Here is a 17,270-nt window from a genome sequence, read left to right on the forward strand (position 1 = left end):
TGAAACAGAAGACCAGTAATGTAGAACAGCAGAGTCTCTTATTTGTGGCATGGCGAAGAAGGAAGGTAGAGTGAGTAGACTGCATAGAATCAAAGGTAGTTTCTCATTGTAGAAGATGCTGATAAAAAATTTGGTCAATTTATTGCAGAATCACAGAATCATAGTAGTTATAAGGGACCTCTGGAGAGAATCTAATCCAATCTATCTGCTAAAGCAGGTTCCCTGGAATAGGTTACGTGAGAAAGTGTCTAGGAGAGTTTTGAACGTCTCTGGAGAAGGAGACTCCACAACCTCTCTGGGCAGCTTATTTCCATGCTAAGTAACCCTCAAAATAAAGAAAAATTTTCCTCATGTTTGTATGGAACTTTTTGTGTTCCAGTTTGTTCCTGTTGCCCCTTGTTCTATTGCTCAGAGTCACTGGAAAGAGCCTGGCCCATCCACTTGATCCCCACCCAAAGGGTATTTATGAACATTGATAAAATCCCCTCTATTTCTCTTCTCCAAGCTCAACTGTCCCAGGTCTCTCAGCCCTTCCTCCAGGACTTTAATCATCTTTGTAGCCCTCCACTGGGCTCTCTCTAGAAGTTCCCTGTCTTTTTCTGGTATTGAGTAGCCCAGAACTGGACACAGTCGTCCAGGCCTCACCAGGGCAGAGGAAGAGGTGTACCTCCTTTGACCTGCTGGCCGTATTCTTTATAATGCATCACAGCATACAGTTGGCTTTTGCCTGATTTCTTACTCTTAGGAATCCATCAATCTTGAATTTGGAAGGAGTGATGCTTGAATGTCAACCAGTTCTCTTGGGCCCTCTTACTTGCCAAAGACCTAACCCATGGGGCACCTCCAAGTAGGTCCTTGAAGAGGTCAGAGTTGGTTCTCCTGAAATCCAGGGTTGCGGTCCTACTTATTGCCTCATTTCTTCTACAAGCCCAAACTCTGCTATCTCATGGTCACTGGCTGTCCCCAACCTTCGCATTCCTAGCCCGCTTGTTCCTTCCTTGTAAGAACAAGGTCCAGCAACACACTTCTCCCTGTTGGCTCCACTACCACATGTGCTAGAAAATTATCTTTTTTTTTGAAGTCCCCCATGAGAACCAGTGCCTGTGATCATGAGGATGCTTTCAAGTGTCCGTAGAAGACTTCATCAACTTTCTCCTCCTGATCAGGCAACCTGCTGTAAATACCCACAACTATGTCACTCATGTTAACCTTAATTCTCACTCATAAGCTCTCCATTCATTCCTCATCTTTCTTTAGGCAGAGCTCCACACTTTCCAGTTGTTCTCTCACATAAAGAGAATACCACTGGCTTGCTTTGATGGTCTGTGTTTCTTAGTATGTAGCAATCCATTATAGCATTCCAGCCATGAACTGTCCTACCATGTCTCCATGGTTGCAGTGAGATCATGGCTGCAATCACACACAGATCTCTAATTCTTTATGTTTATTCAGGATATTGTTTCCCCAGTGGGATGTTTGAAGATTCCACATAGCTATACATAGACTTGAAGTGACTGGCCTTCTGACTCATGTCATGGAAGGCAGTGAAGGAATGTCAGTCATTGATCTGGTTGTCATGGCTTATTCCCCAGTTGGTTGCAATGGTGTGAACATTACCATTTTGGATCCAATCCCCCAAGTCCTTCAGTTTAAAGCCTGTCTCATTTAGTTACCCTGACTGCTACCAAAAATTGCCCTTTTATGGACAGGGAGGAATGGGATCCACCTAATAGGTTACAGTCATCACGGAAAGTTACACATAAAAACCAAAACCCTTCCACCAGCACTTGCCGTATAGACAAGAGTTGATATGTGTTATGTCTGTTTCTGGATCCCCTCTTTCCTCGAACTGGTTGAATTAGTTTGACTTCATTCTGAGATTTTAGAACCATTTCAACTGTTAGCTTAAGGTGTTGTGTTTTTTTTTTTTTTTTAATTATCTTATGCATATTTTCTTGTCTGAATGTTTCATCAGTTCATCAGTGTAAAATATGTTACATTAGAAGAGAGGAGATTGCTACCTTTCCCTAATTCTTTTCAACTTTTTGTGACAGTTTTGCTTGTGTTTCTATGTCATGCTTTGCTTCAAAAAAAATAAGTGGCTTACATTTAAAAGTTTTTATAAACCAGATGCAAAGCTACAATGACCTTTTCTTGTGTTTTTTTTTTTTTTCTTTAAGTACATATACTATGATACAGTTCCAGAAGAAAGATTTAGAAAGATTTGCACAACTTTAGCACAATATAATAAAATGGATGGAAACCAGAAACAGACGTAACTCTTACTTATAACCAGGAGTAAATTTTCTATTTAGTAACCTGTTTCATTTTTCATTTATTTAACACATTTTTCATTCAGTTAAGAGTTTAGCTTGAAAACATGTTCATCAGAAGCTAGTCAGTCTAAGTTAAGTGATTGCTTTGATGGTTCCTTTTTTTTTTTTTTTTTTTAAAAAAAAAAAAGCCAGAAGATAAGCTGTATTTTTTTTGCAACTAACTTGCATAGTGCATTTCAGTCTGATATGCTTGAAAGTCTTACCAGACATCAAGAGCTTGGTTATCTGATCTGTAGGATACATCTTGCAGTCTCAGCATGACTTTTTTTGCCTTCTGATATAATCACAGAGACAGCAGTATACAGTACTGTATAATTTTGATTGGAAAATTGGTATGATGTTCTAATAATTTTCATTTGTAAAAGCTAATGCACTGCTGCTTATACTGTGAAATACAAACCCATGGATCAATTCAGACTTTATGAAAAACACAAATATGTGTTTTTGATTACAGGCCAAGACCAGCTTTGACAAAACGTACTTGCAATATTCATCAAGCAGTAAACCATGAGTCCAGCAGGTCACTAACACACTGTGTTAGACAAAGCATCGAAAATCTGCCAGCCAACCAATAAAAATAAGTAAACAAATAAAACCCATAATAAATAAATAATATTATAAACAAAGATCTGATGAGAGTTTGTTTTTTATCCAGAGTTCAAGCTTTCTGCTGTATGACAGCTTTCATCAAAAACTTCAGTTGATGTCATTCTGAGGGGGTGGAGGAGCCTGAGGGATCATCAGAAATACCAAGACAAAAAATTCAGGTGTAACAGTGTTTTCCAGATTTCACTGAAAATGTGAAGATTTTTTTTAGGGAAAAATTGTGTTTGTGTGCCACATTAGTCTGTAATAGTAAGAAAATATTCTGCTATCTCTAGTATTGCCCTCTTCTGAAGTCTGTTTTTAAACCATCTGTCCCACTGAGTTGGGATGTTATTCCTCAGATCCTAATTCCTGATTATGTTTTTATTTTTATCCTCCCCAGAAATAGCTGTTGACAAAAGACCTCAGTGTAATACATCAAGTTGTTCTAAATTTCTTTCAGAATGTTTGTCGTTCATTCAATCAAGGGGCTTTTTGAGCAAATATTCTTCCTAACCAGCATGGTTGCTGTCTGTTAAATGCTGGGAGATGTACTTTGATTATGCTGTGTGATGTTGGTGCCACCGCTGCATGGTGCTGTGAGGAACCATCTGTGATCTGCAGATATTAAATCATGGAGGAAGCACATTGACCAGATACTTTTCATATAAAATTCCTTCCTTTCTCTTTGTTTTTCTGCAGCCATTGGAGATTTATCCTTGCCTCCTCTATGTTAACGTGAAGAGCAGGTGACATTATGGAGCTGTGCAGAATTTCAGTCTTTGGGGCTGATGGCTGTTAGTGCTTATTCTGACAATTTAAACACCTTCTCTTTGTTCTTTCAAGAAAAGGAAGAGAAGCTTCTATCCAACAGTTTAAGTAGATAATGAATGGGATTTGTCTTTAATCTACATCCCTGCCAGTGAAGCTGGGTGTTCAGGTTGGGAGGTAATGCAGCAAATAGGCACCTCTGAAGGAATTTGATTCAGTTTTCTCCAGCACTGACTCCTCCAAGCAGGTGAAAAAAATTCTTTCTTCACTCTCCATTGCATATGCATAAACAGCTCCACAGTCATTGGGACAGCCACCCAATTCACACGTTCGAGATGTAGCCCATAAAACCTTCCAAAAAAACCCTCTTCGCACTTTCCCATCTTCCCTGTTGCTCTGCTCGATCTGCCAGCCGTGCAGCTCATTTGACATTTACAAGATTTCTTGTCAGTTTCATTTGGTTCTGCCATCCCATCCAGCAGAGCAGCGAAAGTGAAATTGCCTTAATTCAGTCTGTTTCTCTTCCCTGCTCTAGTCCCAGTGTTAACGAACCCGTGGAGTGGAACTGACAACAGTTCTTGTCACTTTCACACCTGGAGCTGGTCAAGGAGAAGGCTGCTGAGAGGGAGCAATGCAGGAAATTGGAAGGTGAAAACTGAGGCTGTGAAGGGGAGAAGAAGAGACATGTGAGCATACAGCAAGAACAGAGAGACTGGATAAACAAGCTTTTTTACCAAATGGCCTAAGTGCTTTTCTCCAGCCTGGGTGAATTCTGAAGAGCCTGTGGTCTAGAGCAGCTGACACTAATTTACAGGGGGTGCCAAGACAGAAATATTAGTCTGTAAATGTAAATTACCTGGTACGAGGATGAAGAAAACATCTTGCCCAGTCTGTAGCTTTTGTCTCTGCAGGCTTGCTGCTGTGAGAAGAAAGGGGTCAAAGAACAGGAGGCCAAGATCCACTATAGGTTGTTGTCGTTGGTTTGAAAAAGAAAGGACTATTTGTTCACTGAAGATAAGCTTATGCATAATAAAACGTAGCTCACCATCTCAAATTTTGTGAGATTTCATGGAACTAAAATTTGTACTGCACAGGTGCTCTAGATCAATCTGAATGGTAAATAATGAGCAAACAATTGCTTTGTAGCAAACTACTGCGGTTAAAAATACACTTCTTAACTCCTATGATCTTTTGTTATAAACCATGCCGGTGTATTATCTTATATATGAATCTGTATTTCTTACAGATCATGTATGCATATGTAACTGTTGCAGTTGTAATATAAATGACTGGTATGGTATATATTTGCATATGCCCTGGTAACATTTGCACATATGTTTTGAATGAAGCTATGTTAATTGTATTACCTTCTTTTCCTCAGCTTCCGAAAGAACAGCCTTTATTTGAGACCTTGGGGTTTTTCTTTCTTTCTTTCTTTTTTTTTTTTTTTTTCTTCTGAGACGTATTTTGTTTGCTTCACCCATCTAGGAATTAAATAGTTTTAATTACTTGGACCTGTATAAGCTTGCGGACCTCTTCAACCTCACTTTGTTGGAGAATGCAGTGGTTGACTTCTTAATAAAACATCTCTCTGAGCTATTGAAGAGTCATCCTGAAGAAGTTCTGGCACTCCCATACTGTCTCCTTCGAGAGGTTTTTAAAAGTGATAGACTCACTTCACTCAGTGAAGAACAAATCTGGCAGGTAAGAAGAGTGGTGAACGAGCAGAATGTGTGATACTCTCTTAAACTATTGCAATGCATTGTTGTTTTGGATCCCTGAAGCAATCTCAAGTGAGAAGAAATGTTGAGGAAAAAGCTGCAAATAACAACTGCAGGAAATTTTAAAATTAATTTTAAAAAATGTATTGCATGAATGCAATTAGTTTGTTTGAAAGAAAACTTTATTTTATTGGTTAACTTGTGTTATTTGGATGTGGCCAGAGATTTTCTTCCAGATTCACCTTCGACTGGTGGGAAGAGATGGCTGATGCATCTGACACAATTGTCATCATCTCTGGTAGGGCTAGTGCCACAAGGCTGGTAGCAAATCTGCTGCGGCAGTCTGTCCTGTTTGCTTCAGGCAAGCTTAGCTGCATTACTTCAGCTAGCGCTTGAAATCCTTTACTGCAACTGACTTTGCCTGAAGGAAACTGGACTGCTCTACTCAAAGACGAGTGGAGGCTTTGGTGGAAGCTTTGTAGCAAGAAACTGTTGATGGCAAACATTTTCTTTAAATTAACTTGGATCCAGAAAAGCACCAGGTTGCCAACCATAGAATATTAACAATATTAAAACATTGTCTTGCAACCCCTAGTATGAGGGGAAAAAACATCTATCGCGTAAAGAGAAATACAAAAACTAAAACTAAACATGTCCCTGGAAACATTCCTATGAGATGTCTGTAAAAATTGCAGCTTGTGATATAGTGGAAGTTAATCTCTACAACGTTTGTTACCCAAACACTTCTTCTGTTTTCTTTTTGCTGTTTTATAGACGGGAAGTATTTCAGGGTATTTTAAGGTAGAATATAATTTGCTTGAAAGAAATCTGTGCTTTCTTTTAGGAAGCTGGTTATCTTGGTCTATCAGAGAAGACTGAGAGTCTTTCTACTGATTTGTATTTCAATCTCTCTTATTCATCTACTTATCTTTTGGATTATTTAACTATACAATTTCATGAATATGCCATTGTTTTCTCAAAGTGTAAAATGTGTGTTCACTTTGTAGGGCAATTCACCTTCCACGGATGAATAGTTTCATGCAGGAAGAAAGTATTCTTACAAAATGAAAGTGTATTGTTAAGCTCTTCAAACCACAAAGACGGTGTGCAGGTGCACCTTAATCCTTCAGACTGATAACTGACACAGCATTTTCCAAAACTTTGAGGCTAGCTTATGGAGTATTCAAGAAGATATTTTCTGCAGATAGTAATATAGAGCTAGAGTGTTTCTTGTGAAGATCTCTGGAGGATGTCTGTACAACAGAAACTGCAGCAAACTATCTGTGATGTTTTTTTTTGTTGTTGTTGTTGTTGTTTTGTTTTGTTTTGTTTTTAGGCAGGATACTCTGGAGTCCTAGCCCACATTCTGTTTCTCATAAAGGGTTTTGATGTACAAGTTTGTATAGGAGGCATGTCTGATTGACTGATTTGCTTTGTTTTTCTGTAGATTCACTTAAATCTCCCGGCTATGTGCTTGTAGATACTTTTGCCAGAAAAGTAGCTGCAGAAAACCATTCAGGTATTATTTAAGGCCAGCTCTGTAATGAACAAGCATGCACAGGGTTGTGTCCAGGTACACTGTGCAACCTGCTGAAACAGTTCTGGAATTTGGGTTTTTAAATCTTGTGTCATTATCCTATCCTGCAGGAAGAACTCAGAAATGGCTTTCTTAATTGTGTGCACTCCAGTCAGTGGGCACTCTGTGAGGAAAAGCTTATGTTTCTGTCTCAGGACCATATTGAGGAGAGATACTCATAGGTAATACGCTGCTTTCTGAGTGATAACAAACTCCACACTGTCCATTTAAGTGTTATCATAATTGCCTCTCTAAAGGTTACTAATGCTGTTATGAAGAATTTTTTAAACTAGTTTTCTGCTGTAGGCAAAACGTGTGCATCTTTTAATTCAGTCTGTACACCCGGGAATAAATATGTATTTACAAATATTCCAGGTCTCTAGAATGAATTAAAAGACATACATACATATTTACCAATTTAGGCATTCAGAAAGCAATAAGAAACTGGTTTTGCTTTATCTTAGTAAATACGTAATTCCCTCATAGTCAACCCAATAGAAGAAAATCAAATCAGACCGACTGTATTGCCTCAAGTGTAGTTAAGTTCATCATTTTTGCTAAGGTTATAGTGGTAATGCAATATACCATGGAAGAATCTAATATTCAGCCCAGGGTGAAGATTGGGTATGCCAGAGGATTAGTGTCAGGGTGCTTTATAGAAGTGAAACTTGATGGACAGGTTGGAGACAGATCTACAGAATCTCATTAAATTGCTGAATTGTTCATTACTGAGCACTCTCACTGTAATAAAGTGCTCATTGACTTTGACAAATCCCCATCCCATGTCTTAAGGAAGAACAGCAAAGCAAGAGGTGTTGGGGAAGCTAGAGGAAATTGGCACAAAGTAGGACAGATAATATAAAAGCTGATGGGGGATGCTGCCATTTGATTTGCCTGTCTTACCTGTAACTAGTGGTGCTTCCTCTGCATACATGCACACACGTGTTATGGCAAAATAAACTCACAGTGTCCCTAGGGCACCTTTACTAGGAGGGCTCCAAGGAAGCCCTAAGCATAAATTCAAGCTTCCCTCAACAAACCTCTGGGAAAGATGTCACTGTCTGGAGAGCAGAGTTGTTTTTGGTAATTTAAATTCCAAATGTCCACTGGGCAATTAAATCCTGCTGCACATAAAGATTAAGGCAGTTATTTTAACGCATCAAAATACACAGAATGGTGTCTGAATGCGATATACACTGAAGTGATTGCATCTCACACCTGTCACATCTGGGATTTTTGTTAGACTACCAATTATGATTTGCCCCATTTCAGTCAATACTGTAAAATACAAGCTTGAACAAACCATGCTTGAAAAAATCAAACAGCAGTATTAATGTCAATATGTTAGGATGTGGATTAGTGTAGTATGACTTGGTGATTCCTGTTGAATCTTTCAGGAGGAAAAAGGTGACTTGTAAACCTGGTTAAAGTGGACAAATGGCACAGTTCACTTCTCTTATTACCTCTCAAAATCTTAAGAAACTCTTCAGTAGGCATCTTAAAATAGTGGAGAAAATAGACAGGAGATACAATTATTTGCTTCTTAAAGCAAGTAAGTGGAAAGAAAATCCAGCAGAAGCCCCCCATAGGCTAAGAGATGGGAGAGAAACTTGCGAGCCTTAATGTAATGATTGTTTTAATGAGGCTAAGCTTGTAACGATTATTAGGTGACACAGAACTTTTTTTTTCATATTGATTTCCACGTTTTACCAGTGTGTGAGATTATGAAATATTATCTGCGATCTGTCAGCTGCATTAAGGTATGAGTTTGGCTGAATAAAAATAAAGGACGAAAATCAAAGAAGAATCCTGAAGATGTTGGAGGACAAAAAGCAAATTCTTTGCTATTTTTTCTATTCATCATGAGCTGCCCAGCATGTTTTATTCGCAAGAATAATCATGATGAGGACATAAATGTCTAGTTTATCATGGAGTGAAAAGTGAATCCTTTCATAATTGGCCATTACTAGACAGGCTCACTGGCTCTACTTTAAGGAAGCAGATGAATTCTTTCTCTTGATAATTGAGAAGGTAACCGACACTGTACAAAAGAAAGCATTCTCAGAGATATCTGTCAAGAGAGAGCTTCTTGCTGGCAATGTAGAAAGTAGAAACCAAGCCAAAATTTTAAGTAATAAACTCACATTACATTTAGTTGTAACACAGGTGTGCCTTATCATATTCGTGATTAAAAACTTTGATGTCATGAGGCTAAACTGACCTATTTTTAACTGTGTTTTCTTGCACTTCATCTCCATTTGGAATCTGCTTGTGACAATTGTGGACAGCTAAGTGTGTTCTCCAACACAAATCCCATTATTTGACGCTGTTAGAAATGTTGCTGCATGCACATGGTAGCAGGCTGTTACAATGGAGCAATGCTCTGCCAGAGACAGACTCTCTGACATCTCCTGTGCATCTCCAGTGATGCCTACGTCTTCCTATGTTGGACAGAAGTGTCTAGAAGTGGGTTGTCACGTTCCACTTACAGACTTGCCATTCCATCAGTGCAGTACTTCAGCCTTTTGTGCTATTGATCGTTTGATTCTGAAGATCAGTTTTTAGTATGGAGAGAGCAAAATTCATGTTTCTCAGGGGTACATGTATATTGTGACAAAATGTGGACTAAGTGCTTTGGTAAATGTGAACTTAAGTTTTACGGCAAAATAAGTAACAGTATAAAATAATAAGTGAAAGAGAACATTTCAATAATCAAAATTGTGTTTAAACTGTGTATTAGCCCTTCAATGTTCAAAAAATAAGCTTAAGTGCTCTCTTGGGCAATAAGTAAAATAATGTCTGGTGGTCTAATGCTCATCCCTCGTGAGTATTTAGCCCAAGTGGGAAACCACCACATTTAAATGTGTCTGTCAGCCTCTCATCACAAGGGGCATAGGAGAGAAAAAAGGAGTCTGACGCACATCAAGGCCGAGGTGATTTGGTAAAGCTACGTGAGAAAATTAGCATTTTCTTGTGCATATTTTGCTGTATTTTCATCTCCTTTTCATGAGCAGTCTATGTAAGAGTTCCAAAGAGCCACTCGTGAATCACTGTGTCCACTGTACTGGTTCTGTGATGCTTGTGCTACGTATCATTGCTAGTTGTGAGCAAGATTACATTACTCCCAAACAGAAATAGTGTGAAAACAGAATCTGTGGTAGGATTTAGATTTCACCGATACAGAGAGCAAATCAGCAGTTGTAGGACAGAAGCTTCAAGGAGATCTGTGTTCTCAGGAGCTGGAGACTGGGCAGGGCATGCTCTGCCTGCTGCAGAGGATTGAGGCAGTGGATTTAGGCAGCTGAATATCACACCATGCTCTGTCGATGTGCTCAGGTCATATGCATTCCTCATGTAATTCCTTGTAAAAACATTACAGAATGGTTTAGATTTTGGAAGGGGCCTTAAAGAATTTCTGCATCGTTCATAATATATTTACATTTTGACTTACAGTGAAAATGAATGCTACCTCTTTTGTACTGTCCCCTTAATTTAGGAAGCACCTTTCTCCCTTGGTCTTCATTAGTTTAAATCTAGTGTCCTCCTAGTCTTAGCCTTTCTGTAAAGTTTCGTGCGCTTTATGTATGGCTTTGGTCTGAACTTCATAAAGTTTCTGCATGTCATTTCTTGAGTAGTGGCTCATTTTATTTTAGTTTTTATCAACAATGGCAGTATCAAAAGGGGTTTTCTATATTAAAAATAAGTTTCTGTTAGGAGCAATTGTGTGTTCTCCTAGTTTTCTTTTTGTTACATGCCAGTACATATCAGAAAACTTGATTATTTTGCTGCCACTGCTGTGAGCAATAGTGGAATTACTGGAGGGCATTACTTTTGCCTCAGTGTCCTACAGCAACATTGCCTCACCTTATTTATCAGAGATTAACTTCAGAAAAGTATTTAGGAAGGCTGCTGTGCCCACAGCTATTGAATTTAGGTCACTTCTTCAGCTAAGCAAGGGATGTCTGTTTTGATTTAGAAAGCCAAAAAGAGGACATCAAGGTGTGCACACAGCAAGACAGCTTCAGTGATACTGCATTCTGCATTTGAATTAATCTGTTGTAGTGGCTTCTGCATTGACTGCTTGGCTCTTTGGCATCTGAAGAATAGCTGTAGAATTGTATAATATACATATGTATGTTTACATGATAGAAAACTGCTTTTGCCATATTGTGGGGAAAGCAGGACGCGGTTGGAAATACACATTGCCTTCATTTTTAAGCTAAAGAGCAGCATAAAAAAAGTCTAAAAACCACAGATAACAACAATCAAATGAGACAGTCTGGTGTTACAATCTTAGTTAACGTCTTCCATTCAGATACAAATGTCAGTAATCTCTAGACTTTTAGCATCCCTGGAAAACTGTTTAGTGCAGTTTCTGGTGGGTTTAAGCTTGTTGAAAATGATTGAAAATTAGAAACTCTTTTGAGAATCTGCAGCTCTGTATTTCATTCAGTTTTCTTTTGAGAGCTATCATTGCCTCTATTTGTAATTTGGAACCAAAGAAGACAGAGAAAGAAAATTAAGCTTCAGGTTAGCTAAAACTGTACACACCTTGAGATTCACATTTCAGCAGCTGCTGTTGTTTCAGCTTGCTTCAGATAAGATTTAATTTTTAGTAATAAACTTTTTTTTTTAATCTTGCAGGAGAGAAGTTCTGACATTCCCAATTAACTAAATACATCTGAGATCTTAAAGCCATTTTTGCAAGTACATTTAAGTGTTTAGATTACTTTTAAAAGTAAATGATATTGTTAGGACAATTAGTTGATTTTGAAAAACTAACATTTAAAAGTAATGAGTCCTGCATTAATCTGAATGTGGGGATTAAAACAAAAATTAAAACTAAAACAGAATCAATGAAACTGATATATTTAAGATGTTATTTGACTGAAAGGGAAATTACTCTGTTCCCAAAGAAGCTGAGTGAGCTTTTGCTAGCATGCTTGCTCTTTGATTTTGTAATTAAGAAAGTAATGTAGGAAAAAATCCCTAACTTAAAAATCAGCTGAAAGAAATACCTTCATAAAAGCATACACTTTTGCTAATGTAAGTTCTTCATGGAATTTAAAGAAAGCAGAATTAAATTGTCTGCTGATGAGAAAAGGCTTAAATGTCCCAGAAATTACTGTTAGTGGCTCCGTCCTTATAGCAAGGTTCCAGCAATGCTTCAGAGTTGAAGTACCAAGTTTGTTAATGCTTAACCTGGCCTTCAGCAGCTGGTGTTTGATAGTTGCAGGAATTAAGTGGATAGGAGAAAGAAGAGGAAATTCAGGCAGACCCAGAAAGGGAAACTGATGCAGTCAGAGAGCTGAGGTCGTTAAAATGGTAAAGAACAACAAAACAAAAATAAAGTTATTCTTGCAGCTAAGGTGCTGGTGGTATTGCTGGTGTAAAACAAAGCAAAACAACAGCCTGGTGATTTCACTTGGAAAAATTGACCTCGGTTATTTTATGGTAACGTGACATGTTGAGAGTGTGCATAAGTATAAACCAAGTAAGAAGAGTATGTACTTTGATGTGCATTTTTGTGTGTGACCTAAGGTATTAGTGACATACAAGTCCTGTATAGCTGTTGTCAAGATTATTATAGAAAATGATACATTTTTATGTGATTTGTTGGATTTGCCTATTAAATCCATAGAAAATTATACCCTAACAATAGGGAAGAAAGGAATAGGAATGTTTTATATTCAAGAACCACTTAGACTGATTTTCACAGAACTATGCTGCATATTTTATAGAATTTTGTCTATTTTGTACCTATTTCATTCTCTGACAATTTTTACTGATGAAAGCTTGTAGATTCCTGTCTCCATAGAGAGCCAGTATAATTTTAAAATATATTTCAAGGGAAAAAAGAGAGGAATAGCAATAAAAGCAACACGTATCGTATTGTGAAAGATTGTCATTTCCAGTTAAAATTATATACCAGCACCTACTTTTAATGCTAAATGTGGCTGTGTAAACTTTTAGCTCATTTGATGTCAGCCTGAATGTTTCCTCTAAAAATTAAAAAATCATCATCATAATAAATATATATACATGAGGAAATATATATATATATGAGCAATTCTAGATTTTGAAATGATGACTGCTGGGTCAATGTGGGGGTTTTCTGCCTCCGTGTCCCGTGCATGCTGTTCTTACCCTGTTGGAGAAATGAGAAGATTATTTAAGTTGGCATGATGCTATGATAAACTTTAACCTCTTTAAACTAAATATCAAATCACGGTTGAGACCCTAGTTAGATAGCTCTCTTTATGAAGAGATAAGCCGTTTATTGCAACTTAAAAAATAAATAAACAACAATAACAGAAAACAACTGGCTGTGGATAAGGGTTGTTTGTGTTCTTTAATGCTCTGTACGGCTGGACCTATTTGAAAGGAAGAAGCAAGATCCAGACATGAATTTTTGGGTTTGGTTTCATTGCTTTGCTCAGGTTAGACTGTCACCCTCCACTTCTTTCTGATGATCTTGTTGAAAACAAAAGTGACTTTGATTGCAGCAGTGAGTATAGCTTTTCCAGTGTGATCATTCCCAGCTCATTTCTTTATTTGTGCGCTTCCAGGTGTGATAGCTATTGCAGGGCACAAGTTGTCAGCAGATGAGGTACTTGTGAAGTAGCAATAGGGGCTGCACACTAGCTCATGTAGGTTTTAAACACAGCTGTGCATATGGAGAGGTAGGGACCGCACTGGGCTTTGCTCATGCCATCCATCATAGCAGAAAAATGAGTTAGGTGCAAGAAGTGCATCTGTAGATTTGCATTTGTAGAGGAGCTCCAATTGACTACACAGGAAACTGCTTCATGGTTTGAGGACTTGATTGTACAGGAATGCTATTCTCTAGAAGTACAACACATAATAGTTTGGCCTCTGCTGCTCCAGGAAGGTTAAGAACGTAGTGTTTTATAGTCAGTATGGAGATAGGTTTTCAGCTACAAAAATGTGTTAAATACTTTTGTCATATGATCCATTCTTTCCATCAATATGGACGTTTCAGATACCTACATATCAGCAGGCTGCATTCTTTGGCATGGAGCACAAAAGTCTTCATAGGACTTTGGTAGTGGAGATGAGACTCAGTTGTGGACAGGGTGAAGGGACGGAAAATTTTGATTGTGTCAACTGTTGCTGTCTTCTGTCATTTCACTTAATTTTTCTCTCTCTGAGTTCCCATGTCTAGGAAATGATTGAAATGTACACTTCTCTCAGAGAAACTCAAGTTTTAGTGCTTATAAATTGCTTTGAGATACTTGGAAGGAAAGTGCTATATAATTTTGAAGTTCATATTCCCCAGAAGGTGTAAAATGGCAAACTTCCATGAGCTGTGATAATTTACAACAGCTGAGAGTTTACCTTCTGTCCCTACCTTCCTTCACTTTGTGCTTGAGTAGATGAAAAGTTTAGTTTTTCTGTTTTAGCAACTCATTGCTTCAATATAATATGATGTATTACCATATATAATGTTATGTATTAACAAAGTTCAGTTTTGCTCTTACGAAGCTGATTTTTTTTTTTTTTATCATAGTAATTTTATTGCAAGTCTAAAAAGCTGAAATATTTTTATTGAGGTTAATCAATATCTTCTAGGTACACATCTGTCAAGTCTCATTTCCATTAACAGTTAGGAATAGTATAACAAATACAAAGGATAAGATGTTTAAAAGAATCACAGAATGACTTGGGTTGGAAGGAACCTTAAAGTTCATCACAGTTTTGAGAAGTATACCCTTAATTCCTAGCTTTTTATAAAAGGCCATTTTTTTCTTATATGTTTCAGTAAAATCCTTGAACTTTCTTCTAAGATGAATCTACCACTGTCTCTTCCATAATGTTTTTGATAAAATAAGAATTTTTTGGAGGCCAAATATCAGAGGCCAGTATCATTATACCACACCAGAGAGTTTGAAAGCTTATGGTAAAGCACTGGACTGAGAATGCAGGGTCTATAATTGGCTGGTGGAAAGATTGTCTTTGGGATGAGTAATTCTTCCTGTCCTCATAAAGCTGCTGTCTGGAAATATTTATTAAAAATATTGAGACAGAGATACAGCTGTTAAAATTGCTACAAATGAATATTTTTGACTAAGAAATCTGACAAAGTCATGCGGGTTATTTGTCCTCCTTGTACTTACTGAAGACTGTGGGTTGCTCCAAAAATAGTGCCTCCTATTTATTTGCATAGAAACTACAACAGGAACAAAGAATGCGATAACACTATGTGATAGAGCAAATTCTAAGCTACAAAACACTGTTGTTGTTGTTTTTTTAACAGTCACCACTATTAGCTATGGCATTTTTCATCAGCGAAGAAGAAGAGCGGCCAACGGACATAGTGGAACACAGGAAGTTCCATACAAAAATGAGGAAAAATTTCTTTACTTTGAGAGTGACAAAGCACTGGAATAAGCTGCCCAGAATAGTTACAGTTTCCTCTAGGAGATAATAAAAAAAATGACTGGACAGTTTCCTGTGTAATCTACTCTTGTGCACCTTCTTTAGCAGGAGGTTGGACTAGATGATCTCTAGAGGTCCCTTCTAACCACTACGATTCCGTAATTCTGTGAAAACTAACCGACAAGTGCAGAACAACTTAACAGACCAAGAGTTTCCTGATGTAGTGACAAATATGCTGCAACCGTTGCACAGACTGATGAGAGACCAGGACTAGGTGCACTAATAAGTGTCTTCATGCTCCAGATATAATGAATAGTGGAGTTTTCTAACCTTCCTATTGGGCTCCAAACTCACTGAAGTCATAACTCCTTTATATTTGGCTTCCTTCTCTCTGACCTCCTGTCAGATCCATTGCTTCTCCCAGCTCAGTCTATCTGCCGAGCTTGGGCTGTGCCTGGATAGGTAGTGGTTACAAATGAATCTGGAAGGCTGCATGTCTTGTCTTTCCTGACATCTGTTTTCTCAGGCTCCAGGTTTGGGTGTGCACTTTATCTGCCCACCTTGTACACAGAGTCTCTGCTCTGCTGCTTGAATATATGTTGTGATCCTTGTGGTGGGGACACTGGGGAGTAAATGTGAGACTTAGCCATTTGTTTGCTATTTGCATACAGAGAAATGTTTTTTTTTTCTGAGCCTTCGCTCCATCCAGTAGTATGCAGTGGCAAATTCCCAAACTTTACTTCCTTTCTCCATTGACCTATTAGCATTGTTTTGGGATCGTTACCAGAAGTTCACTAAATCTATATTGTCAACAATGTCTTTATACTCGGAAAGGTTGGACTTCGAAACAGGAGGAAAGGTGGAATTCAGCTGTCAACTGAGTGAAAGAACTGGGGAAAATACTTACTAAGCCACTGAAAGGCTGGGCAACTTCTGTTACACTTTGTTTATCTAGGATTTGGAACTGGTGGATATCACTTGGTGTGGGTTTGGAGTCTTCATGCTATCTGAGGGGAGTAGACTTCCTTCACTACAAAAAGGAAAAAACCACCCTCGTTCCCTATCCTTATGTGCTGACTTACTGCAACAATAGAAAGTGCTAGTTGAAAGGAAAATACAGGCAACCTATAATAAAAGAGGGATAATTTGAAAATATTGGCTAATTACTTGGTTTGTATTTAAAATCAGTTTACAGCTCCTTTTCTTTTCAGAAAATCTGCTACTGAGAATGTACTTACATCACCAGTGGGCTTCAACAGATGAAAGTGAAACAGAAACAAGTGGAGATGGCACCCTCTGTGTCAGCAAGAATGTTCAAGTCTGCTCTTAATTTTTTTCAGTTTAGGATACTCATTGTTTTCCACTTGGACAGGCGTTCTACTTACAGCTTTTAAGGAATTAAAACATCTATTATGTCTTGTGAGGGCATGGTACAAGAACCAACATGTCTTAGAAGCCTTTCGTGTGTGGATCTGTCTTCTCTCTCCACTCCTCTTTCAGACAAACAATAATCTTTGCTTTTCAGCTGCTTTCTTGTTTTGGTATGCTGACCTGAGCACTGTCATGCATTTTGTGATGCCTGATGGAATAAATCACATCTGATGATGGCCAAGATCAGAGAACAAAAGATTTTCCATTCATCACTTGAAGTGGTTGTTTTCTTCAAAGGTACAAAGAGCTTCTTTTGATTTACACTACCTTCCTGACAGAGCCTGGGGAGGGTGGGAAGCCATGTGGCTGGAGCTGAGTGAGGCCAGGAGTGGAAGTGAGCTGTAACTGGGGAGGTGCAGGAACCCTTCATCTTTTCCAAATCTTGCCAAAGCAGCCCTGATTTTTCTTTCCTTCTTTCCTTCTTTCCTTCTTTCCTTCTTTCCTTCTTTC

At 38.2% G+C, this 17,270-nt stretch overlaps 1 protein-coding gene across 5 annotated transcripts in view; it reads left to right on the forward strand.

Annotated features, from left to right (window-relative positions):
* Positions 1–17,270, forward strand: part of KLHL32 (kelch like family member 32) — a 118,059-nt gene that overhangs the window by 74,935 nt on the left and 25,854 nt on the right. For 3 of the 5 annotated variants that reach the window (XM_042885150.1, XM_042885159.1, XM_042885168.1), the window contains one exon: positions 5,181–5,396. The exons of 1 other annotated variant lie outside the window; for it this stretch is intronic. In XM_042885150.1, the coding sequence (XP_042741084.1) occupies positions 5,181–5,396 (216 nt within the window). Of the gene's footprint in view, positions 1–4,366; positions 4,379–5,180; positions 5,397–17,270 lie in introns of those variants that run through there. One more of the 5 variants, XM_042885182.1, reaches the window with a different exon arrangement.

The sequence above is a fragment of the Lagopus leucura genome, unplaced genomic scaffold (assembly GCF_019238085.1).
Source record: "Lagopus leucura isolate 7727_CA_CO unplaced genomic scaffold, USGS_WTPT01 Super-Scaffold_73, whole genome shotgun sequence".
Lineage (NCBI taxonomy): Eukaryota > Metazoa > Chordata > Aves > Galliformes > Phasianidae > Lagopus > Lagopus leucura.